The following is a 25,771-nucleotide window of genomic DNA, read 5'->3' on the forward strand; positions in this document are numbered from 1 at the left end:
TACTATAACTATTTTATCTTATGTTAAAAAGTGAGTAATTTAGTCTTTTAGGTATTTTATAGTAAGTATTGAGGAATATTAACATGTTTTGAGAAAAACATAATATACATTCAGTATATATTCAGTTTATATTTAATATGGAAGGCCTTAAAGTGTTCTTCAGAGACGTTTGGGGGTAAACTTTTCTATGGTCTTTGGAAAAGCATGTTTTTTTCTTTTTAAGATTTTTATTTTAAAATACTGTAGACATACAGAAGATAACAATAGGCACTCACATATTCAGATTTGACATATGTGAATATTTTGTTATATTCAGATCTTTTTCTTTTTAAAAAATGTTTTTTATTGAAGTACAGTTGAATTACAATGTTGCGTTTATTACTGCTGTACAGCATAGTGACTCAGTTATACATATATATACATTCTTTTTCATATTCTTTTCCTTTACGGTTTATCACAGGATGTTTTTTTTTCCTTATAATAAGTTTTCTATAACTTCCTAAGAGAAACAATTTGTATTTTCTCTATGTTATTTTTAATTATAAGGGTAGGTATATATCAGGTCATCTCAGGGTAGCAAAGAGTAAGTTTTGTTGGGGATGAGTTGTGGTAAACCCACATCCATTTCTTGGGGCTTTCCCTTTGGCCTTTAAGAAGCAAAATAGATTGTTCAAGGTCCTTTGGTATTGGGAACCTCTGCCATGAGTGTAATATCTTTCTAGGGTCTTGTGTGATTCTTGGAGCTGAGGAGTTAAGTACATTCTAAGATTTTGCTATTCACAGTGTGATCTGCAGCTCAGAATCAAGAGCAGTGGCATTATCTGGAAGCCTGTTAGAAATATAGAATCTCAAACCCTATGCTAGACCTACTGAATCAGAATCTACATTTTAATAAGATTCTCCAGATGATTCAAATTCATATTAAATGTTTGAGAACTAGTGTTCTAAGCTACACATTTCTTTGTTATATGATTTAGCCATTCTTTTTCTCTCTTATTTTTTTCTATCAACAAATACAAAATTTAATTTTTCTGAGCAATTTGCCTTGTGTATGTTGTGTAAGAGAAACACATCAGCATTTATAATTTTTAAACAAAGGCCCACTGGAAAATTTTGTAAGCAGTTGTATTGTTACTGTAAGGGAGTTCAGGAATACTTATAACTCAACAAATGGTGGGAACATTCATCATGTCTTCCTTTTAACCTTTTAGGTTAAACTTTGAAGATAAAGATGATTTGAAGAAAGTAGAAGTAACGAATAAAGTAGCAGAAATAGAAGATAAAGTTTCAGAAGGACCACAAGAGAGGAAACAGTTAGGAACATCTCAAAAAAGAATACAAGATTCAGAATGTGAAGATCAACCACAAGCTAGAAAGAGTTTTTCAACATTGTTTTTAGAAACTGTAAAAAGAAAAGGTGAATCCAGGTGAGTTATTAAGAAATGGTCCACATTTTTCTTTCACATTCTTTGAATAGTATCTAAGGATTCTTAGTGATATTTAACTAGAAGTTAATCTTAATTGACACAATTTTTAATTGAAATTATGTCTAACCCATAAGGAGAGAGTAGTTTCTTACCAGTAAATTAATTCCAAAGCCATCATTTAAGTGATATTAAATTAGATGTGAAAGAAAAGTTTATTCAGCTTTCATTGCTTCTGTTCATCAGCACTTTCTAGTACGTATGAGATCAAAGAATAAAGACAGTATTTAGAAATAAAATTATGTCAGGGTGCCTGTATTTCACTGTTAAGTGTTTTAAATATTTTTTCTATTTCTTTTGATTGTGTTAGTAAAAGGATAGTCCTAAAATAAGTTTTAATCTGTTTTTGCCTACTTAAAAACCTTCAGTGGTTCTACAATATCCATACAGTGATTCTTAACTGGCTGCACATTAGAGTTAACTAGAATTAATAGCAGCTAGGGTTGAGAAGCACTGGTCTATAGAATAACTTGAGATTTGTCAGCTAGTATTTAAGGCCTTCACTGTCACTAGTGAACTGTTTCTACCAACTTGTCATACATATTTGCAGTTGTCCTGGCTTTGGCGTACCTTTTCCCCTTGTTGTATGCCAATTTATATTTTATTCTAAGGTCCATGGTTGTAGGCTTCTGATTTTTTCCAAGTCCCACTCCAGTGTTTTTTAAAATAGTTCCTTGCCTTGTATTATAGTTTAGCTATTTTATATATCTTTCTTAGTAGGTTAAGACATGAGCCCTTCTTTCCAGGAGTTTAGTTTCTTTTGTATTTTCTGTGAGATCTATCAGAATGCTAGTGAATATATTAGGAAGGTTTTATAAAAAACATATTGAGTGAATGAAATTCCTCTTTGGTTCAGTCTGTGTTCCATAGTTGACTCCTCCCTCCCCCCACCCCTCCAGTCTTCCTCCCTCTCCCCTCGCCTTTCTGTGTGTGTGTGTGTGTGTGTGTGTGTGTGTATATGCAGTATATATATATACATATATATATATGTGGCATCTTTTATCCCTTGTATGGATGTTGTCCCCATAATCTGATAGAAATATGTTATACTTAGGGGCTAATTATATCTATGTCCAAAAAAGTAATTAAGTATTTTTTAATGTGCTGTGGTTTTTTTTTGAAAAACTAGCGAGTAAAGTGTATGTTTAATTGCTGTAGCCAGATGTAACTACTCACTATTACTTGTGCTTTCCTGCTCCGTTTCTGTGCTTATGCTCTTCCTTATGATTATCTTTCTTGTATTTCCTCATGACCAAATCACATCCATTCTTCAAGATCCAACTCAAATGCCACAGAGTCTTTCTTGATTTTTTTCCACCTAGCCCAGAAATTTACATTTCACAGTGCTGGAGGCTGGGAAGTCCAAGATCAAGGCTCAGGTAGATTCACTGTCTGGTGAGGCTTGCTTCCTGGTTCATGGATGTCTATCTTATTGCTATAACCTCAAATGGTAGAAGGTAGTGAGGGGGCTTTCTGGGGTCTCTTTTATAAAGATACTAATTCATTCATGAGCCATTCCACCCTAATGACCTAATCACTTCCTAAAGTCCCCACCCAAATACCATCACGTTGGGGATTAGGTTTCAATTTGTGAATTTTTGAAGGATATAAACATTTGATCTATAGTAAGTGTCAAAGTTGTTTCCTAAGGATATCTTTGGTTTGAATAACCTTGAAGTTATGGAAGTCTCTTTAATAGAGGAGTGGATTTAGAGAGTTCTTGTTGGCTGGTTTCGGAAGGCTTTATTTTTAAATACTTAGCATTACTTCTTTAATATATAGAATTAATAGATATTACAGATAACATACAATAAAGCAAATTAAACATTTATATCAGATTGGCTTTTTCTTTAAGTGCTGAAAAATAATATTTCTGTTTAAACATGGTCTTCTATTTATATATTATGTGGTCTATTTATATTGACTTCGCTTTTTTATTAGAGTTTCTAGAGTTTTCTAATTATATAAACTTGTAAGTCTACCTATTAGAAGACAGTATATTTCTTAGCATGTATGTGTATAAATTTTTTACATTATAAGGTTTTATCAGGGGTTTGAGATTAGAGACGTAGAGAAGGCATTTTCATTTTATAATCTTTTTTTATATCTTAAAAATGAGAAAAAAAAATAGACATGATAATCCAGTTCTTCCATTCTTGCTTTTCTTCTACTGTGTATAAAAATAGTTAAGCATCCTTACTCTGGTGAAAAAGGCAGAAACAGGAGTGTATATGCTGGCTTTGGAATTTGGATGTTTACCCTAGGTGTTTATTTTTGCATATTCACTCCAATATGTGGTTTGCTCAAAGCTGTTGTCATAAAAAGGAGGGAAATGCAAAATGACTCCATCAGATTACCATCTTTTGAATAATTCCATCCTTTTTTAGAAAATTTTTCCAACTAATTGGAAGAGATGCTGTGTAAGCCCAGTGTGCTTACCTTTCTAGATACACTTCATTTATTTCTATACTCTGCTTACAGTATTAAAACACGTATGAAAATGTGTGAATTATCCAACTTGGAGTGAATTTTTACATCATGTAATTTAGTCTGTAATTTTGTAGTGTTTTATTAGACTATTAGACTAGAAGGTATCTCAGAAATAATCTTGTTAAGGGATGTTAAGGGATTCAGGCCCCAAGAAACATCCATATAAACAAAATATAACATTATATATAATAATGGCATGCATTTTTGTACTGTAAGTCAATGTATCTGGGCTATATTTATACATCTCTGGGTTTTATCTGTTTAATGTATGTAATGAATAGGGGAATGTCAAATTAGTTGATGCAGTAGAGATTCCTTCCAGCTCTAAATTTCTATGATCCCATTAGTGTAATAAATGAGTATGCTCAGATATTATAGAAATGTAAAAGGAGGGAAGGTTTTTTAAAAAAAATATTTATTTACTTATATTTGGCTGCGTTGGGTCTTAGTTGCGGCACATGGGATCTTCCGTTGTGGTGCACGGGCTCCTCATTGTGGTGCATGGGCTTCTCTCTAGTTGTGGCGTGCGGGCTCAGTAGTTGCAGCACATGGGCTCAGTAGTTGTGGCCTGCAGGCTTAATTGCCCCATGGCATGTGAGATGTTAGTTTCCTGACCAGGGATCGAACCCACATCCCCTGCGTTAAAAGGCGGATCCTTAACCACTGGACCACCAGGGAAGTCCCAGGAAGGATTTTAATGGGGAAGGAAAAATGGAGGGGACATGTGAACTGCTCTTTAAAGCAAAGGTAAAAGCTTTACTTTTTGAGCTATTATTTATTGTAACATTCTGTTTTAGTTCTGTTGTTAGGCATATAGCAACTGCTCCACCTCATTTATCTCCTGCAAATAATATGAAGTTATTAGAAGATGAATTTATAATTGATGAATCAGATAAAAGTTTTGCCAATCAACCATGGATTACTATACCAAGGAAGACTGGGCCTCTGAAACAATGCACAGTATCTCCTGCTGAGAGCACTGTACTCCTTCAAAGGAAGAAGTCAAGAGAAAAACATGACAGTGTATCATCTACAAGTTTGAAAAGTGGCAAACATCCTGGTAAAGCTCACCCAGTAGAGAAATCTCAGTCCTCTGAACAAAAAATACTGGGTGGGAGTTGTGCTTTGACAGATGAAATGGAAAATAATTGTAAATCTTCAAAATATGAAATGTATTCTGAGAATGCAAAAAAATCATCTGGAAACAAAAGGACTATAAAACAAAAACGGGGAACAAAATTTAAGGCCAGTGTAGTTGAAGAACAAGTTGACATGGAACAATCTAAAGGTAAAAATATAAATATATCACATATTGCCCAAGACAGGTTCCAAAGAAATTCAGACCGAAATATGGACGAGGGTGAAGAGATAAGTGTTCACACTTCCAAAAAACAGTTGCTACCTCTGGGTAAGTATTTATATTTATATGTATAAATACTTATAACGTGAGTATTTATATGTAATGTAAAGTGGTAGAATATTATTCTACCACTTTGTGTTTTTGTGATACTCCTATTTAAGCTTTGGGAAGTAGGCAAAGTAAACGTAAATCTATACAGAGCCTCAAAAGCCTACAAACTCTTTTCTAGAATCTCTTTATTTTACATATAATTCAACTCCAGGTCAACTCCAGGTCACTTGACTTTTGTGTAGCTTCTAAAATGGCAGCATATATAAAGGGAAAAGTAAAAGGTAAAGAAAGGCTTAGTAAACCAGGTAGTTACCAGAACACAAATAAGACAGCATCATATATTCTTGAGGCTTATTAAAATATAAATTGGGAAAAAATTAAGCTAGTGGGGCTAGTTCTTGTAGATAAAAGTTAATACTCTTCTATTCCATTATTTACTCATTATTTATTTATTATCCAAACTGGGACATTTGAGAATGGGAGAGGATGTCAGGACAGTAAGCATAAACTGGGATTGTCCTGTCAAACCTGAAATATGGCCACTCTCCTTATGTCATCACTGTATAGTGATTGAGATTTGTAATGGTGACACTATCATGAAGAAAAGATCAATTTGTGCTTTTTGTATCACTTTTTTAAATTGAAGTATAGTTGTGTTTCAGATGTACAGCAAAGTGAATCAGTTATACATGCACACACACACACACACACATATATTCTTTTTCATGTTCTTTTCCCTTATAGGTTATTACAAAATATTGAGTATAGTTCCCTGTGCTATATAATAGGTACTTGTTGGTTATCTATTTCATATATAGTAGTGTGTATATGTTAATTCTAAACTCCTAATTTATCCGCCCTTCCCCCCACCTTTCCCCTTTGGTAACCATAAGTTTGTTTTGTATGTCTGTGAGTCTATTTCTGTTTTGAAAATAAGTTCATTTGTATCTTTTTTTTTTTTTTTGGTAGATCCACATATAAGGGACATTATATGATATTTGTCTTTGTCTGGCTTACTTCGCTGAGTATGATATTCTCTAGGTCCATCCATGTTGCTGCAAATGGCATTGTTTCATTCTTTTTTTATGGCTGAGTAATATTCCACAGTGTGTATGTGTGTGTGTGTATATATACACACACACACACCACACACACACATTATACATCACACCTTCTTTATCCATTCATCTGTGGATGGACATTTAGGTTGCTTCCATGTCTTGGCTATAGTAAATAGTGCTGCAGTGAACATTGGGGTGCATGTATCTTTTCCAATTACAGTTTTCTCTGGATATATGCCCAAGAGTGGGATTGCAGATCATAATGGTAACGCTATCTTTAGTTTTTTTTTAGCATCTTTATCGGAGTATAATTGCTCTCTTTAGTTTTTTAAGGAACTTCCATACTGTACTCCACAGTGGCTGCACCAATTTACATTCCCACCAACAGGGTAGGAGGGTTCCTTTTCCTCCACACCCTCTCCAGCATTTGCTATTTGTAGACTTTTTGATGATGGCCATTCAGACTGGTGTGAGGTGATACCTCATTGTAGTTTTGATTTGCATTTCTCTAATAATTAACAGTGTTGAACATCTTTTCATGTGCCTCTTGGCCATCTGTATATCTTCCTTGGAGAAACGTCTGTTTAGATCTTCTGCCCATTTTTTGATTGAAGTTGTTTGTTTTTTTGATACTGAGCTTCATGAAGTGTTTGTATATTTTGGAGATTAATCTCTTGTTGGTTGCTTCGTTTCCAACCAAATATTTCCAATGGGGAAATATTTTCTCCCATTCTTTGGGTTGTCTTTTTGTTTTGTTTATGGTTTCCTTTACTGTGCAAAAGCTTTTAAGTTTAATTAGGTCCTATTTGTTTATTTTTGTTTTTATTTTCATTACTCTAGGAGGTGGATCCAAAAAGATATTGCTGTGATTTATGTCAAAGAGTGTCCTGCCTATGTTTTCCTCTAGGAGTTTCATAGTATCCAGTCTTACATTTAGGTCTGTAATCCATTTGAGTTTATTTTTGTGTATAGTGTTAAAAGAATGAAATTAGAACATTCTCTATCTGTGGCTGACAAGTTTTCCCAGCACCACTTATTGAAGAGATTGTCTTTTCTCTATTGTATATCCTTGCCTCCTTTGTAAAATTAATTGACCATAGGTGCTGGGTTTATTTCTGGGATTTTTGTCTTGTTCCATTGGTCTGTATGTCTGTTTTTGTTCCAGTACCATACTGTTTTGATTACTATAGCTTTGTAGTATAGTCTGAAGTCAAGGAGCCTGATTCCTCCAGCTCTGTTTTTCTTTCTCAAGGTTGCTTTGGCTATTCGGGGTCTTCTGTGTTTCCATACAAATTGTAAAATTTTTTATTCTGGTTCTGTGAAAAATGCCATTGGTAATTTGTTAGGGATTGCATTGACTCTGTAGATTGCCTTGGGTAGGATAGTCATTTTGACAATACTGATTCTTCCAATCCAAGAACATGGTATATCTTTCCATCTGTTTGTGTCATCTTCGATTTCTTTCGTCAGCATCTTATAGTTTTTGGAGTACAGGTCTTCTGCCTCCTTAGGTGGTTTATTCCTAGGTATTTTATTCTTTTTGATGCAATGGTAAATGGGATAGTTTCCTTAATTTCTCTTTCTGATCTTTTGTTGTTAATGTATAGAAATGCAACAGATTTGTGTTTTAATTTTGTATTCTGCAACTTTACTGAATTCATTGATTGGCTCTAGTAGTTTTCTGGTAGCATCTTTAGGATTTTCTATATATAGTATCATGTCATCTGCAGACAGTGACAGTTTTCTTTCTTTCTTTCCAATTTGGATTCCTTTTATTTCTTTTTGTTTCCTGATTGCTGTGGCTAAGACTTCCAAAGCTGTGTTGAATAAAAGTGGTGAGAATTGGCATCCTTGTCTCGTTCCTGATTTTAGAGGAAGTGCTTTCAGCTTTTCACTGTTGAGTATGGTGTTGGCTGTGGGTTTGTCATATATGGCCTTTGTTATGTTGAGGAATGTTCCCTTTATGCCCACTTTCTGGAGAGTTTTTATCATAAATGTGTGTTGAAATATATCACTTTTTAAGTAATAGAGAGAAAAGGTATTTTTTACAGAAAGAATTTTCTCCAGAATAGTTAATGGAATAGAAAACACTTACCAAATGTAATTGCACTTCATGTGTGCATAATATAATTTAATCCTTCTCAACAATCCTATATGGTAGGAGATAACACTCAAAAGAAGTTAAATATTGGTCCAGGATCTGTCCCAATATAGAGCCCATATTTTCTCAGCTGTATCAAGAAGTTTTGAAATAAGTGAAAACGTTTTTGATGTTCAAATGGAAAAACTGTTATTTAATGGGGAAATTTTCTTGACCAAAAATGTTTTTGCGCCTGCAGGTTCTAAATATACTATACTCTGTTGTGTATATAGAGGGAAGAGAAAGTATATTAAAGCACAATATTTAAGCTAGTTTTTAATTTAAAAAATTCCACTTTAATATAGTTACCACTCAGTTATTTTAGCTTTCTTTTTGTATAGTCTATAACATAGACTTTATATCACCTGAAATAATAGTTGTCAGACTTCAATTTTGCCTGTATGTGCCTTTGCATATTTGAAAAATTCTGCTTAGAATAGAAGGAAAAGTGACCTATTTTGTGGCCCTCTTATAAATGTCAGACATGCACCACATCTTTTTTATTGGAATTATTCTTTATTTTTTTGCTTATTTCAGTTTCTTGTTAGCAGTTGTTCATTTTAAGGAAATACAACATGGAGAATCTGACTAAACTGAAGGTGATAGTTAACATTACAAGAAAGCAGTTTTCTTACTAGTTCTTTAAGTAGAATATGAATTCACAAAATTTGAAGGTACAAAATTTTGATTTATCTATAATTTCTTAGGAAAAAACATTACATCAAGAAAGTGTACTTGCAAGATACTCTCTGAAACTATTGTTAAAGACTTATTGAGTACTTGCTATATATTGTACACTAATTTTCATGTATATTAAATTTTTCTTATCTAGGTTCATTAGTGAATATAGCATTCTGTATTAATTTCCTTTTGCTCTCATAACAACTTACTACATACTTAGTGGCTTAAAACAGCACACATTTATTATCTTACCGTTCTGTGAGTCAGGAGTCTGAAATGGAATTTACTGGGGCAAAATCCAGGTGTTGACAAGGTTTTTTGTTCCTTTTTGGTGGCTCTAGGAGAGGATCTGTTTCCTTGCTTTTTCTACCTTCTTGAAATCACCTATGTTCCTTAAATTATGGCTCCCCTTTCACATCCTCAAAACCCGCAATGCCAGCCTTTTTATTGTTTCAAATTTCTCTTGCCTCTCTTCCATCATCCCATCTCTCTCCCTCTTACCACAGCTTTTAGGGATACATGTCATTAGATTGGGCCAACCTGGATAATCCAGCATAATCTCACTATTTTAAGGTTTATAACCTTAATCATATCTCTAAAGTCTCTTGCCAGGTAAGATAATATTTTCACAGATTTTGTGATTAGGGTGGGTGCATCTTTAGGAGGCTGTTATTCTGCCAACCACATCAGTTTTCAAAGACTAAAAATATTGAGATAATTTAATTCCAAAGATATTTTACTCTGAGGATAATTTTCCTTTAGTTCACAAGCACTTGACATACTCTCGTAATGCCTAAACTGATGACCTGGATTGAGCAAATTAACTTTTCTACTTTTGTTGTCTCACAGGCTTCTCAAGCTGAACATGCTGGAAACTAAATTCCTCCAAACTTCTTCCTCCTCTCGTTTTCAGTGTCTTCATAAAATGGAGCCATAATAAATCTATTAGCTCAAGAAAGAAATCTGATTCATCTTTAGCTCCTGTTTTCTTTACCTAGCAAACCATATAAGTCAGTAAGTCTTTTGATTTCTTCCTAAGTAGCTTTCAAATCTGTTATTTCTCTCCATTCCTCCTGCTACTCCCCTTAGCGAAACTAGAGTAATTTATTTCTTAGAGTATTGTAGCAGTTTATGCATATACCCTCTCACTTTTCTCTTCCTCTCCAGATTCATCTCCTGGGTTGCTTTATAATGAAATTTTTCCAGTTCCATGAACAGACCACTTTCACAAGTGGGCCTTTAAATACGCCCTTCCTTTTTTTTTTTAAAATTAATTAATTAATTTATTTTTGGCTGCACTGGGTCTTTGTTGCTGCGCACGCGCTTTCTCTAGTTGCGGCGAACGGGGGCTACTCTTTGTTGCGGTGCATGGGCTTCTCACTGCCGTGGCTTTTTGTTGCGGAGCACAGGCTCTAGGTGCATGGGCTTCAGTAGTTGTGGCTCGCGGGGTCTAGAGCGCAGGCTCAGTAGTGCTGGCGCACGGGTTTAGTTGCTCCGTGGCATGTGGGATCTTCCCAGACCAGGGCTCGAACCCATGTCCCCTGCATTGGCAGGCGGATTCTTAACCACTGTGCCACCAGGGAAGCCCTCTTCCTTTTACTCAGAAAATTTTTCCTAAATATACTCTGGGTTCCTTACCAAACTTTGTACTCGATTTAAATATCACTTTACTTGATAATTATCCCTCAACCTGGTATGTTCCTATATTTGCTCTAATAGCACTCTTCATTTTCAGACATATAATTACTTGCTGAATTTGTCTTGTACTCTAGAGTCTGGACTGAGAGCTCCATGAGAACAGGGACTATATCTGTCCTATTCCTAAAATAGCCCCCGTATCTTAGCCTTAGCATTTCTGTGGGTCACTGGAATATATTATCAATAGTGACAGAAGTATTACTCTATTTTGAATGAATATTTTTGCTGTGTTTATTTAAAAATGCCCACCTTCAGAATCCTATTCCTGTACATATAAATATACAAAATTTTCTACAGTAGTCACCTCTTTTCTGGTTGTTTCCCTGCTTATGACATATGTCTCCTCAGTTCTAAGTCACCTCTCTTCACATTACCAGCTGTTTCATATATCAGCTTTATTTCCTGTATGTGTTCCTTTTTTATCAGTTTTCTAAATTTGTTGTCATTCAGTTTTTAACCTTTCCTGATCTGGAACTGGATTCTGAAATGATGTTCTTAATTGGTTTGTTTTTTACTTTGTAAGATTTTTTTTTCCTATATCACTGTCTGAATAAATCTTTGATGATAACATTTTCCCCCTCACATTCTTTTGCTTTAAATCATTATTCACATTAGTGTTTGAGTCAATTCATGAACATGGACAATAATCTCTGTCATCATAAGCACCTCTCACTTGTTAGAGCAGTTCCTGAGGATATTTTTGAGAAGCGTAAGGGAGGAACAAGAAGGGAAGAAATAGAAGAAAAGAAGTTGGAGAATAGAGATGAGATTGGAGAGGGGCTGGAAAATGATGCTCATCAGTGAGGATTCTTGCTGTTGTACAAATAATTCCTTAAACTACTAATCACTGTCAACCATGTTGAAAGTTCTCATTCTTGCTTTAGTGTTTTGTAAATTGACTCTTTATTATTTTCTATATCTACTCCCTAAAAGATCTTATTTACTGACAAGGTTTACTTTGTGGTAACTCTTCTAATGTCTTCCATTATCATCACTTCGAAAGTATTGGTTGATACTATTAAGCATAATATTGGTAAAATAGATTATTTTCTTTTTTTAATTAAAATTTTTGTGCCTGGTTCAGTATAATTAAGGTGAATATACCTTATAAGCATGAATCAGTTCTCTTTTATCAGTATTTTATCCCAAATTTAAAGTACTGCCAAATTCTGTAACTTATTCTTAAAGTAGAATCAGAGAGTGATACTGCTCTCCTTAGAGATTCAAATTCATGACAGAATTTGGCTCATTTTATCCTTTATCCCTCTACTCCCCAGTCAAATTTAACTGGGAGAATGACTAAAGCACCTAGAACAGTGCTTTTCATATTTGCATGTGCATTTGAATTCACTGAGGGTCTTGTTAAAATACTGATTAATAAACTGATTTAGTAGGTCTGGGGTGGGACCCAAGAGTCCGTATTTGTAAACAGTCTATTCCAGGTGATGCTGGTATAGCTGGTTTGTGAACCACATTTTTTTTTTGTGAACCACATTTTGAGTATCAAAATTTAGATAGTATCTAAAATAGCTCATGCTGGGTAGCAGTTTTGCCAGTATCACTGCCTAGTGAAATATAGGCTTCAACCTGAATTCATTATTTTAATGCGTATTTATTGAGAGCCTGTGTACCAGACATAATGTTATATGTTATAGGTAATAAAGATGACTAAGATGTAGTTTTCATTCTAGCCTAATTCAGCACCAGCTAACTTCTGATACTGTAATATTCTGGTTCTCCATGTTCTTTGTTTGATTGCCTTCTCTATCTTTTTATTGATTACTTTTTCTCATTTCATCTATAAATTTTGATGACGGTCTCTATATTTCCCAAGTTTAATAGTTTTCCTTCTGTTCTTCCTTTACATTCATACCTTGAGAACATTTTTTCTTTGCATTAGATATCAACTCTGTCTGAATTAGTTCCCCAAATTTACCTTCTTAGTGATAGCTCTAGTCTTGTATGTCCAGATTTCAACCCCTATTATGCTGTCCTTTCTTCTTTTTATTCTGTATAATTTAATACTTAATTATGTGGTTATATATGCCTACTCTGTTGGCCTTATATACTATTTTCTGTTTGTTTTTTGTTTTTTTTCTTCCAGTTTTATTGAGATATCATTGACATACAACACTATATAAGTTTAAAGTATATAGCATAATGATTTCACTTACATACATCATGAAATGATTACCACAGTAAGCTTAGTGAACATCTGTCATTTCATACAGATATAGAATTAAGGAAGTGGAAAAAAATTATTTTCCTTGTGATGAGAACTCTTTGGATTTATTCTCTTAACAACTGTCATACATAATGTACAGCAGTATTAATTATATTTATCATGTTGTACATTACATTTCTAGTAATTATTTGTTATAATTGGAAGTTTGTACCTTTTGATTGCCTTCATACAATTCTCCTTCCACCCCTACAACCTCTGATAACCACAGATCTGATGTATTTTTCTATGAGATTATTTGTTTTTGAAGTATAATTGACTACAACACTGTGTTAGTTCTTGTCACACAACATAGTGATTCAGTATTTCTATACATTTCAAGCTGATTGACATGACACATCTAGTTAAGATCTGTCACCATACAAAGATGTTACATAGTTATTGATTATATTCCAACACCATATGTTTCATACCCATGACTCATTTATTTGCAGCTGGAACTTTGTACCTCTTAGTTTCCCTCCCTTATTTATTTTCTTCCATATTCCCTCCACATGTTTGTGTTTTTATACTTGTTTTCTAGTCTCATAGTGCTGTGGTCAGAAATGTTGCTTAATATGATTGCAGTCTTCTTACGTTTACTGAGACTTGTTTTGTGGCCTACCGTGTGATCCATCCTGCAGAATGTTCCATGGGCACGCAAAATTTGGATGGAATGTTCTGTATATATCTTTTAATTCCATCCGATTTAATATGTCGTTTAAGGCCAGTGTTTTCTTGTTGATTTTCTGTCTGGATGATCTGTCCATTGATGTAAGTGGGGTTTACACTTTCCTACTCTTATTTTTACTATCAGTTTCTCCCTTTATATCTGTTAGTATTTGCTTTATATATTTAAGTGCTCCAATGTTGGATGCATATATATTTACAATTGTTATATCTTCTCCTTGGATTGATCCCTTAACCATTATATAATGTCCTTTGTTTCTTGTTAGAGTTTTTGTTTTAAAGTCTGTTTTGTCTGAAATAAGTATTGCTACCCCAGCTTCCTTTTGATTTGCATGGAACACCTTTTTCCATTCCCTCACTTTCAGTCTGTGTGTGTCTTTAGATCTGAAGTGAGTCTCTTGTAGGTAGCATCTATATGGGTCTTATTTTTCAGTCACTCTTATTTCTTTTGACTGGAGCATTTAGTCTATTTACACTTAATTATTAATAGTTATTTATTTGTTGCCATTTTGTTAATAGTTTTGTAGTTATTTTTTGTTCCTTCTTTTGCTCTCTTCCCTTGTGATTTGATGTCTACCTTTAGTGTTATGTTTGGATTCTTTTTTCCTTTTTGTGTATATGTCTGTTATGGCTTTTTGGCTTGTGGTTAACATGGAATTTATATATAGCAATCTATATGTATTACATGATTATTTTAAGTTGCTGATCTCTTAAGTTTGAATGCATTTTAACAACCCTGCATTTTACCCTGTATTTACCGTGCTTAAAATTTTTTGACATCGTATATATATCATGTTTTATTTATCCTTTAACTACTATCCCATAACTACGTTATGGATATAGACGACTTACTACTTTTGTCCTTTAACCTTTCTACTAAGTTTATAAGTGGTTGATCTACTACCTTTCCTGTATATTTGCCTTTACCAATGAGATTTTTCCTTTCATGATTTTTATATTCCTAGTTGTGGCCTTTTCTACTTAAAGTTCCTTTAACACTTTTTATAAACCTGGTTTCATGGTGCTGAACTCTTTTAGATTTTGCTTGTCGATAAAACTTTTGCTCTCTCTTTCAAATCTGAATGATAGCCTTGCCGGATAATCTTGTTTATAGGTTTTTTCCCTTTTGTCACTTTAAATATATTGTGCTACTCCCTTCTGGTCTGCAGAATTTCTGCTGAAAAGTCAGCCAGTAGCCTTATGGAAGTGCCCTTGTATGTAACTAGTTGCTTTTCCCTTGCTGCTCTTAATATTCTCTTTTTAATCTTTTTTTTTTTTGGCCATTTTAACTTGTTTTTCTAAAAAATTTATTGACGTATAGTTGATTTACAGTGTTGTGTTAATTTCTGCTGTACAGCAAAGTGAGTCAGTTATACATATATACATTCTTTTCATATTCTTTTCTATTATGGTTTATCACAGGATATTGAATATAGTTCCCTGTGCTATACAGTAGGACCTTGTTTATCCATCCTGTGTAATAGTTTAATAGTTTGTGTAATAGTAATAGTTTGCATCTGCTAATCCCAAGTTCCCAGTCCTTCCCTCCCCACTCCCCCTCCCTCTTGTCAGCCACAAGTCTGTTCTCTATGTCTGTGAGTCTATTTCTGTTTCATAGATATGTTCATTTGTGTTGTATTTTAGATTCACATAGAAGTGATATACGGTATTTGTCTTTCTCTTTCTGACTTCACTTAGTATGATAATCTCTAGGTCCATCCATGTTGCTGCAGATGGCATTATTTCATTCTTTTTTATGACTAATATTCTATTCTGTATACATATAACATGTTCTTTATCCATTCATCTTTCAGTGAACATTTAGGTTGTTTCCATGCCTTGGCTATTGTAAATAGTGCTGCTATGAACATAGGGGTTCATGTATCATGTATCTTTTCTAATTAAACTATAATTGTTTGGGTGTATGCCCAGGAGTGGGATTGCTGGGTCATATGCCATTTTAATTTCATTGTGTGTTACTGTGGTCTTCTTTGGGTTGATCTGGTTTGGGACTCTCTGTGCTTCCTGAACCTGACCATTTGTTTCTTTTACCTCATTAGGGAACTTTTCAGTTATTATGTCTTCAAATATGTTCTCCGCCCCTTTTCTCTCTCTTTTTCTGGGACCTTTATAATGTGAGTGGTAGTACACTTGATGTTGTTGTCCCACATATCTCTTAAACTGTCCTCATTTCTTTTTATTTTTTCTCTTCAGCTTGAATGATTTCCACTACTCTGTCTTCCAGTTCACTGATCCATACCTCTGTAGCATCTAATCGGCTGTTGATTCCTTCCAGTGTATTTTTAGTTTTAGTTATTGTATTTCTTCAGCTCTGTTTGGTTCTTCTTTATAATTTCTAAGTCTTTGTTAGAAACTTCTAATTTCTCACTGTGTTCATCCATTCTCCCTAGTTCTTTGAGCATCTTTATTAAGATCATTATCTTGAACTTTTTATTGGGTAAAGGGTTAACTTCATTTCATTTAGCTCTTCTAGGGCTTTATCTTGTTCCTTTGTTTGGAACATATTCCTCTGTCACCTCATTTTGCCTAATTCTCTTTTTATTTCTATGTGTTTAGTAGGTTGGTTACAGTTCCAATCTTGGGGAAGTGGCCTTCCTTATGAGATGTCCAGTGGGTGCCCAGCAGTGACCTGCCCTCTGGTCATCAAAGCTATATGCTCTAGGGGTGCCCTGTGTGGGCTGAGTTGGCCCTTCAGTTGTGGCAGATTGATTACTGTGGGTGCACTGGTAGGCAGGCTTGCCCCCATCTGGTTGGTTTTCTGGCCCTGCATAATGTGGAGGCTGCTGGCTGCTGGTGGGCGGAGCCAGGTCCTGGGGTAGCTGGGTGTGGTGCTGGCGGTCTTGGAGCTACTGTTGGCCTGCTGGTGTGTGGGGCTGTGGCCTGGGGAGGTGGTTCCTGGGGTTGATGTTGTCTGCTGGTGGGCAGGACCTGTTCCTGACATGGGTGGCTATGAGGCCCAGGGTGTCCTGGAGCTGGTGTACATTCACTGGTGAGCAGAGCTGGGTCCTGGGATATTTGGCTGTAGAGCCCTGGTATTCCTTGAGCTGGTGTCAGCCTGACGGTGGGTAGGGCTGAATCCTGGTGGTTGGCTGTGGGGTCCCAGGAGTCCAGGGGATAGTGCTGGCTCACTGGTGAGTAAGGCTGGGTCCCCACTAGGCTAGCTTCTTGGCCTCGGGCATCCCAGGACCAGTGCCAACCAGCGGGTGGGAGGATCTGGGTTCTGGCACTAATAAGCTAGAGAGAGGATTCCAAAATTGTGCTTGCTGACAGCAGTGTCCTTGTGATATAACAAGTTCACCAAAATGACTGCAACCAGTGTCTGTGTCCCCAGGGTAGCTCCAGTTGCCTCCTGCCTCTCTGGGAGGGTCTCCAAGATCAGCGGGTGATTCTGACACAGGCTTCTTTCAAATTACTGCTTCTGCCCTGGGCCTTGGAGTATTTGAGATTTTGCCATTTTAATTACAGTGCCTTTGCCTGTTAAGAGTGGAGTATGTATTTCCTGTAGCCCTCAGGTTCTTGTGAAAGTAAGCCTCACTGGCCTTCAAAGCCAAACATTTTGGGGGGCTTGTCTTCCTGGTACAGGAACCCTAGTCAGGGGAGCCCAGTGTGGGGCTCAGACCTGTGGCTACCTGGAAAGAACCATGCAATTGTAATTATCCTCCTGTTTGTAGGTTGCCCACCCTGGGTCTTGACTCTGTCTTATCTCTACCTGTCTTATTGTGGTTCCTTCTTTATATCTTTTGTTGTGGGAGGTCTTTTCTGCTAGCCTTCACATTGTTCTCATCAATAGTTGCTCTGTAAATAGTTGTAATTTTAGTGTGCCTGTGGGAGGAGGTGAGCTCAGGGTCTTCCTATTCCACCATCTTGGCCACTGCCCCTGGTCTTATATACTTTTATGCAGTTCATTTACTCTGTGAGTTTCCTACTTGCTATGATTTTAACTCCTTCTTTGGATCTCATAGAAATCTTTGTGTCAGAAACTCAAAAATCCTAGTTTCTTGATCTACTCATTGGTCAAGAAAATTTTTCATTACATCTACTAACATCTAATGTTTTAAATCTTCTGAAAAAAAGAAAATTTCCATTTTTAAACTCATTTTGGTGGTTGTACATCTTTTAGATGCAATATTTGTATTAAAATAGCTTCTATTTCTCTGATTTCCCCTTCTTCCTGGTTGTCAGTCTCAAAAACAAAACTAGAATTTATCTGTCCCTTTTCTTAGATCTTTTCTTATCTACCTGCTTGTGTAGTAAAATGAAGTTACTATTGATGCCAAACCTTTTCATTAGCTTTTTATTGCTTGCCATATTCATTGTTTTAAAAATTATTTTTCCTCTTTAAATTCTGTTTAAAGAAACAATCTTTTTTCCTTCATATAGGAAAGATCTCTTTATTGAAAACTTCCTTAAACTATTCTCTTCCATGAATTAGATTGACAAAAATCATGAATTATTTTAAAAAAGAAAAGCAGTAGTTAACCTTTTTTTACAGGGGACTTTAGTAGTGGAAGGAGTCATATATTTCATTTTTCCTTTTCAGAGTATACTTTTTTTTTTGATTCAGGAGTATATGTTAGTTATCATGCGATGTGAAAAGTTTGCATTTAACTGAGAGAAAGTTGTAGATTTTATTGAGAACATGTGACTTTTAAAAAATAGAGATGAAAAGAAGCCCACAGAATAAATTTAAGAAGTTCCTGTAATTGAGAGGTTTTTTTTTATAATCTGCTCTGGTTTTCTGAATATTCTTTGGTGCAGTAGATTTTGAATTGTTTTTATTCTTTATTTTAGGAAGCAAGAAAGGTAGCACCAATGTTCCTCATGCAGAGAATCAGAAAAAAGATAAGGAACACAAAAAGAAGCGTTTTTCAGATGGGTCCAAGAAGAACAAAATTGTACCTGAAGAATTGACTTCAACTGTCACAAGAAGTCGAAGAATTTCCAGACATCCATCTAATTGGTGGGTGGTAAAATCAGAGCAGAGTAAGTATTTTTATTTAAATTATGTTCATTCTATAAGAGCCTCTATGTTTGATTTATACTCCCATTCTCTTGAGAAAAATCTCATGAGGAAAAATTTAAATTGGATTATCAATAGAAATATTAAATCAATTAATTATAAAGATATTTATGAGGCTTTATCATATACAGTATTCTAGATATAGGGATACAGCTGTGGAAGAATAAAACCAAAAATGAAAAATTGCTGCTCTTTTAGGACTTACATTCTACTGGAGGAAGATCAACAATATAGATATATAATTCATTCAGTGATGGGTAATTGAGAAAAACAAGGCACATAAAGATTAGAGTTGGGAAGTAAATGGCAGAGCTGGGAGTAGATAGGAGAATGGAGCAGAATATTGTTTTTGTAAAAGGTAGCAGTAAGAGTTGATTAGGATCTTTCAGAGCACATATATGAATAAAGTGAAGGAGGGAGCCATGTAAATAATTTGGTGTGGAGCATTCCAGACCAAGGTAACAGTATTAGTATAATAAAAGTACTGATGGACCATGCTGGAAAAGCTTGAGGAATGTCAAAAAGTCAGTATGGCTGAAGAAGAGAGTAAGCCAGGGCAGATGAAGTCCGAGAAGCAGGCTGTGATAATGAGTTTAGACAAAGTGTATTGGGAAGCTGCTGGACAATTTTAAGCAATAAAGTGACCTGATTGACTTATCTTTTAAAAGGATTATTATTACTGCAATGTAGGGAGGGAACTAGGACTGGGCAAAAATGGAAGCATGGAGAGTAGTTAGGAGGTGGTTGGAGGGAAGAGAATGGAAATGGTTGGATTCAGGATATTTTTGAAGGTAAGTCACAGAAAGTACTGATGAATTGGAGTGAGAGCTGGCTTCAAGGATGATTCAGATTTTTCTGCCTGGACAAGCAGAAGAATGGATCTACTGTTTGCTGAGGTGAGGAAAGGTTTACTGAGATGAGGAAAGATATGAGAGAAGCAGATTTGGGACGGATATCAAGATTTTACGTTGTAATATGTTAATTAGATATCGAAGTAGATATATTGAGGAGATAGCTTGATAAAATGAGTCTAAAGTTGGGGGGAAAGATCTGGGAGGACATATAATTAGGGAGTTATCAATATAGAGGTGATCATTAAAACTTCAGGACTACTTGAAATCATCTAGTAATAGACTATACTTGGAGAAGAAAGAAAGCTAATAATTGAGTCCTGGGAGACTCCAATGTTAGGAGTAGGGAAGAGAAAGGAAATCCATCAAAAGGACTGAAAAGGAGCAGTTAGTGAGGTTAAAGGAAAATGAGGAGAACTTAGGGTTATAGAAGTGAAGTAATGAACGCATTTTAAGTATTGGGTGATGAACTATTTTAAATACTGCTCATGGCCTGAATTAGATGAGAGCTAAGAATTGACAATATGGTTTTGGCAACATGGAGGTTGTTGGTCACCTTGATAAAAATTGTTTCTGTAGAATGATGAGACTAAAAGCCTGATTGGAGGTGGGGTTCAAGGGAGTGTACGAAGTGAGGTAGGAAAGACAGTAAGATAAAGGGACATAGCAGATGTGGGGTCAAGGGAAGGTGTCTCTCTCTCTTTTAATATGCAAGATACTACTACATCAGCTTATCTACTCATTAAAATGACCTTGTAGAAAGGTAGAGGATAAATATAGGATCACAGTCCTTGTGTAGGCAAGGAGTAGGGTGTGGTCCAGTCCATAGTAAAAGGGTTAGCTCTAGACAGGAGCAAGGACAGTATATCATATAAAAGAGGAAAGGCAGGGTATATGGCAGCACTTAGAAATAGGTTGGTAGAGTTGATGGTGCGAAGGTAAATGTTGGGCAGTGGAGACATTGAATAATATCCTCCAAACTGAGAAGGAACTTTGAGACTGAAAAACCAGGCAACTCCATAAAGTACAATTATGAAGTTTATTTTGGTTGTAAAGGCAGGATCAGGTGGTTGATGATCTAGAGGCATTCGCAGCTGCACTCCGCACAGCCAAAAGGGGTACAGGGAGATTTAAAGGGGCCAGAGCTAAAAATAGATTCTGACTACTAGCGAGAAGCACATCTGCACAGATAGGAACCAGGGCTTTTCCTCCCCTCCGAGGGTCTCATTTAACCATCTGAGTCAGTAAAGGCATTCTTCCAGTTTTCATATCAGATTAAGGCAAGGATAAAAGTTGATAGGGAACATATCTGGTTTGGGCATATTCCTTTTGAGGAGGCTAAAGCTCAGTCACACTGAGGGGAAGGGGATGGTACTGTGGGACTAAGAAGGAACTGACAAAATGGAGTCAGTGTAGTTCAGCCACACAGTGAAGATGTACTCTTCTGAACATTTTTGTTTTCTCAGTGGAATAGTAAGCAGGGTCATCAGGTAAAAGTGAAGTGGGAAAGGTGATAATGGATGTCTGAAGTTACCTTGTAGTGGTAGGATACAAAGCAAAATCAGCAGAGAAAAGTTACATGGACAGTCTGAAGGAAATCGTGTGCAAGCTTCCAAGAGTCTTCTCCCAGTGCATTCATACAGGAGGCACTTAGTTCCTCTAGCTAGTTTTGACAGGTTTGTAAAGTGTTTATCAAGGAAGCTCATTAGAGATTTAGTGCCCAAGATTTTATTGGCGATGGTCACCTAGGCACCCTCTGCCTAGCGTGTCCTAAAATTACAGGCTCCCTGAAGGAAAAGCAAGTATTCGTCATAAACCATATTTTTTGCACAAGCAGTTTAGGCACACTAAACCACATTTACCAGTTATGAAATGATGGGAGCTCTCCTGAAATTCAAGTGCCTACACGCTACCCAAGGCTAAGGGCTAACTTTGCAAGCAGGCCTTTCAAAGGATAGCATTCTTAGGCCTGCTATGCCAGCTCTTTTCTGTATAATATGAAACAGTTATTGTTTTGGTAGAATTTTTTAAAGGAGATGATCATGGAAAGATTGGTATATGGTAAGGTAACATTTACATATGTAGATACTATCGAGTGGGGCATTTAAATCAGTAAGTGAGAGACTAGTACATATGTGGCACTGTATCTGTGAGGTCTTGTTGCTACGAATTACTGAATTGTAATCCAGTAAGAAATGTTTATTCTGTTGTAGCTCTTCTTGGATTTTTGAGTTAGATCTGAGTTCAAATTATGATTCCTCCTCTTTGAGATTACTTTTTTCAGTTTCTCACTCTGTAAAATGTGATTACCAATACTTCCACCTCATTAAGTTGTTATAAGTATTAAATGGCATATACTTAGTATTAAAATGTTAACTACTACTGTTACTCCTATGGAGAACTCATCTTTTTGCCCCACGTTGCTGGAAACTACTATGGTCAATGAACATGTAAATATATGGATTAATAAAAGTCTTACAGAGCTTGGATAAGCATGCTGGAACTCCAAAATTTACCAAAAAAAAAACCTGAAACGTATCAGTCCTGAGACATGTTGGGTTGCTGATCAAGTAGGGAGTCACAGAAGTGGAGGAATGCTTACAGATCACCAAACTCCTTTATCTGATGGAAGAAGAAACTAAGTCTGAAGCATAGAAAAGCAACATAAGTTCCCCCTAAGGTTATAGACCTTTGTGCTAGAATTGGAAAATAATGGAACCCAGATTTCTTGACTCTTGATCTACTGCCTGTAGTGTACATGTGACCCTCCTGCTTTTTCATATATGTCGAGAAACATTTATTGAGTTTCCACTGTGAGGCAGGAATGGTGTTAGGCTGGGCCAGGTCTAGATGAGGCAAATGAGCAACCTAGAATGGGAAATTTAAGGGGACACTTGGTCTTAGGGTTGTGTGAGTGACTTGGAGTAAACACCTTTTTAAATTTTCCACCCTAGTTAGAATTTTTATTTTTTCCTTATGAGAACTTTTAAGATATACTCTCTGATAATCATTTTGCAATATATACATATATTAATTATTGCATTCTGTACCTTAAACTTGTACAGTGTTAATATGTCAATTTTTTCCCAGTAAAAAAAAAAAAAATTTTTTTCTACCCTAGGCTACTCTTGCTTCACCATAATCCTGCACTTGTTAGGCATGAGGAATATAAAGATAGGTAAAACATCAATCTTGGTCTTAAGGATTGCCAGTCTGCTGGAAGAGAATGATAAGTAAACAATCAGATGTATGATAAACATTGTCAAAGGACTGAGAGAAAACTACCTAATTTAGCCTTGGGAATTAGAGAAGGCTTCCTGAAGATTGGATTAGGAGTCAGCTAAGTGACTACTGCCTTTTTTTTTGATTTGTCTGTTTGGAGGAGAGTGCTGAGAGTTATGATTAATGAAATAAGCACTCTAGATGTAGTAATAAATTAGAATTGAAAATATTTAGACTTGATCCTTAAGCTATAGGTAATCACGAAAAGATTTTAACCAGGATTGTAATGATTCAGTTTGTGTTTTCCAAGGATGATCCCTTGAAGCAGTGTGAAGGATGGATTGAAGAATGGCAAGCCTAGAGAAAGGAGATCAGTTAAGAGGCTGTTATAATGATCCAGATAAGAAATGATAAAAGTCCCTGCTAGGGCTTCCCTGGTGGCGCAGTAGTTGAGAGTCCGCCTGCCGACGATGCAGGGGACACGGGTTCGTGCCCCAGTCCGGGAAGATCCCACATGCCGCGGAGCGGCTGGGCCCGTTAGCTGTGGCCACTGAGCCTGCGCGTCCGGAGCCTGTGCTCCGCAACGGGAGAGGCCACAACACTGAGAGGCCTGCGTACTGGGTGGGGGGACGGGGAAGGCCCTGCTAATGACAGGCAGCAGAGCTTAAAAGAAGAGGATTTGAGAGACATTTTAAAAAAAAAAGTAAAATGACAGGATTTAGGGATTGCTTGTGGATAGGGACAGGAGTCTTGGATGACTCAGATTTCTGATTTAGGCATCTGGGTAGTTAGTTATACTTTTCATTAAGATAGGAAATACAACCAGAGTGGCAGATTTGGGGGAGAGTGATAGGTGAATATTATAGATATCAGCATGTAGATAGTAATTAAAGTTATGGGTTGATAGGTCCCTCAGAGAAGGTAGATAGAGTGAGAAGATGAAGCTGGGACCTTGGGGAAATACCAGGATCTTAAGGATGACTAGAAGAGTAGTGGGCAGAGCCAGAGAGGATGGTTTTGGAAACTCGTGATAAATTTAAAAGGTTTGGTACGTGTATCTATAAATTGAGGAGCTGCATAGTTTATGAATTTAACTTGAAAACAAATATAGCCTATGAGGGACTTCCCTGGCAGTCCAGTGGTTGAGACTTTGCCTTCCAGCGTAGGGGGTGCGGGTTCGATCCCTGGTCGGGGAGCTAAGATTCCACATGCCTCTGGGCCAAAAAAAACAAAACATAAAACAGAAGCAATATTGTAACAAATTCAATAAAGACTTTAAAAATGGTCCACATCAAAAAAAAATCTTAAAAAAAAAAAACAAATACAGCCTATGAGATTGGGGTGTGTATGTGTTTACATGTAAAATATAAATCATGTTGGTATTTTAGTGAGCCAAATAATCAAACATTATACTAACTTTAGGTTATCATTTAATCCTTTAGGTCCTTTTTCTAGCAATTCTTCAGTAAGAAGTGAATTGTCATTGTATCATAACAGTAAACAAAAACCTGCTGAAAAAACAAACCAATCATCTAAGAACACTGGGAAAAAAACTATTCCATTTAAAAGGCAGAAGAGAACTGATGAAGGCAGCTCAAGAACACAGAAGGTTTTAAATGCTAAAGATTCCGGTTGTTCCCAGAATGAGTCATTGGAAAGTGGTGAGGCAGACCCAGCTGAGAAGAAAAACCTTAATCCTTCTAGGTAATAATGTCTCTTATGTGTACAATGCAGTTATTTTTGTTTGGCATTTAATAATTTGTCTATGTTATTTAATCATTTATATAGAGGCAATGTTAGCATAAAGGAGTCTGCAGTCTGACAGACCTGCTAGTAAATCCACGCTCTGCCATTAGCTGGGTGACACCTCAGGCAAAATAGTACTCTGAATGTTTCCTCATATTAAAATGGGGAATAATATATAGCACATGGGGTGTGAGTGATAAATTTAATAAGGTAAGCATTATCGTCGCCTAACAATCCCTTTTTTAAAATTGTGATAAAAACATATAACATAAAATTTATCATGTTAATCACTTTTTTTTTTTTTTTTTTTTGCGGTATGCGGGCCTCTCACTGTTGTGGCCTCTCCCGTTGCGGAGCACAGGCTCCGGACATGCAGGCTCAGCGGCCATGGCTCATGGGCCCAGCCGCTCCGCGGCATGTGGGATCTTCCCGGACTGGGGCACGAACCCGTGTCCCCTGCATCAGGCAGGCGGACTCTCAACCACTGCGCCACCAGGGAAGCCCTCTTAATCACTTTTAAGTGTATCATTTGAGTTGCTTTCTTTTAAATGAGGTTAATGTAATTACAATAATCAGGAATACATCTTAATTCTATCCCCATAAGATGATTAGTTAACATATTTTAGTGCTTACTATGTATCAAGTATTCACTAGATGCTTTCAATAAATTCTCATCAGTCCTGACAACGTACTGAGGTAAGTATTGTTCTTACGCATTTTTGCTTTTTGATAGAGCATTCACTCATTCATTCATTAAAAAAATAATACATATTATGTGTGAGAAACTGCAGGTGGTGGGGATGTATTGAAATAAATGATAGAGTGCTCTAAAATACATTAGTGTATGTCATTATAGTGCATACTATCTAAACAGTTCATTGAGTAGTGAATTTCCCCCCACTGATTTGTAATGCCCTCTCTGTCTTATATCAGACTTCCATATTTATATTAGCTTGTTCCTTAATATCATTTGATTTTCATTAAGAATCTTAAGAGGTCGATAGGACAGGTGTTAGCTCTCTTTTTACATATGGA

The 25,771-nt window shown here is 36.1% G+C and overlaps 1 protein-coding gene across 6 annotated transcripts in view; it reads left to right on the forward strand.

The window, feature by feature from the left end:
- The window catches only part of CENPC (centromere protein C), a 91,605-nt gene that overhangs the window by 32,129 nt on the left and 33,705 nt on the right, over positions 1–25,771 (forward strand). For 5 of the 6 annotated variants that reach the window (XR_004482574.2, XM_049709510.1, XM_049709509.1 and 2 more), the window contains exons 7-10: positions 1,212–1,427; positions 4,772–5,382; positions 18,689–18,880; positions 24,433–24,694. Coding sequence is in view for 5 of the 6 variants with exons in the window: in XM_049709510.1 (XP_049565467.1) it covers positions 1,212–1,427; positions 4,772–5,382; positions 18,689–18,880; positions 24,433–24,694 (1,281 nt within the window). In the remaining variant the exon portion in view is untranslated. The remainder of the gene's footprint in view (positions 1–1,211; positions 1,428–4,771; positions 5,383–18,688; positions 18,881–24,432; positions 24,695–25,771) is intronic. The other variant, XM_033425562.2, reaches the window with a different exon arrangement.

Source organism: Orcinus orca, chromosome 4 (assembly GCF_937001465.1).
Source record: "Orcinus orca chromosome 4, mOrcOrc1.1, whole genome shotgun sequence".
Classification (NCBI taxonomy): Eukaryota; Metazoa; Chordata; class Mammalia; order Artiodactyla; family Delphinidae; genus Orcinus; species Orcinus orca.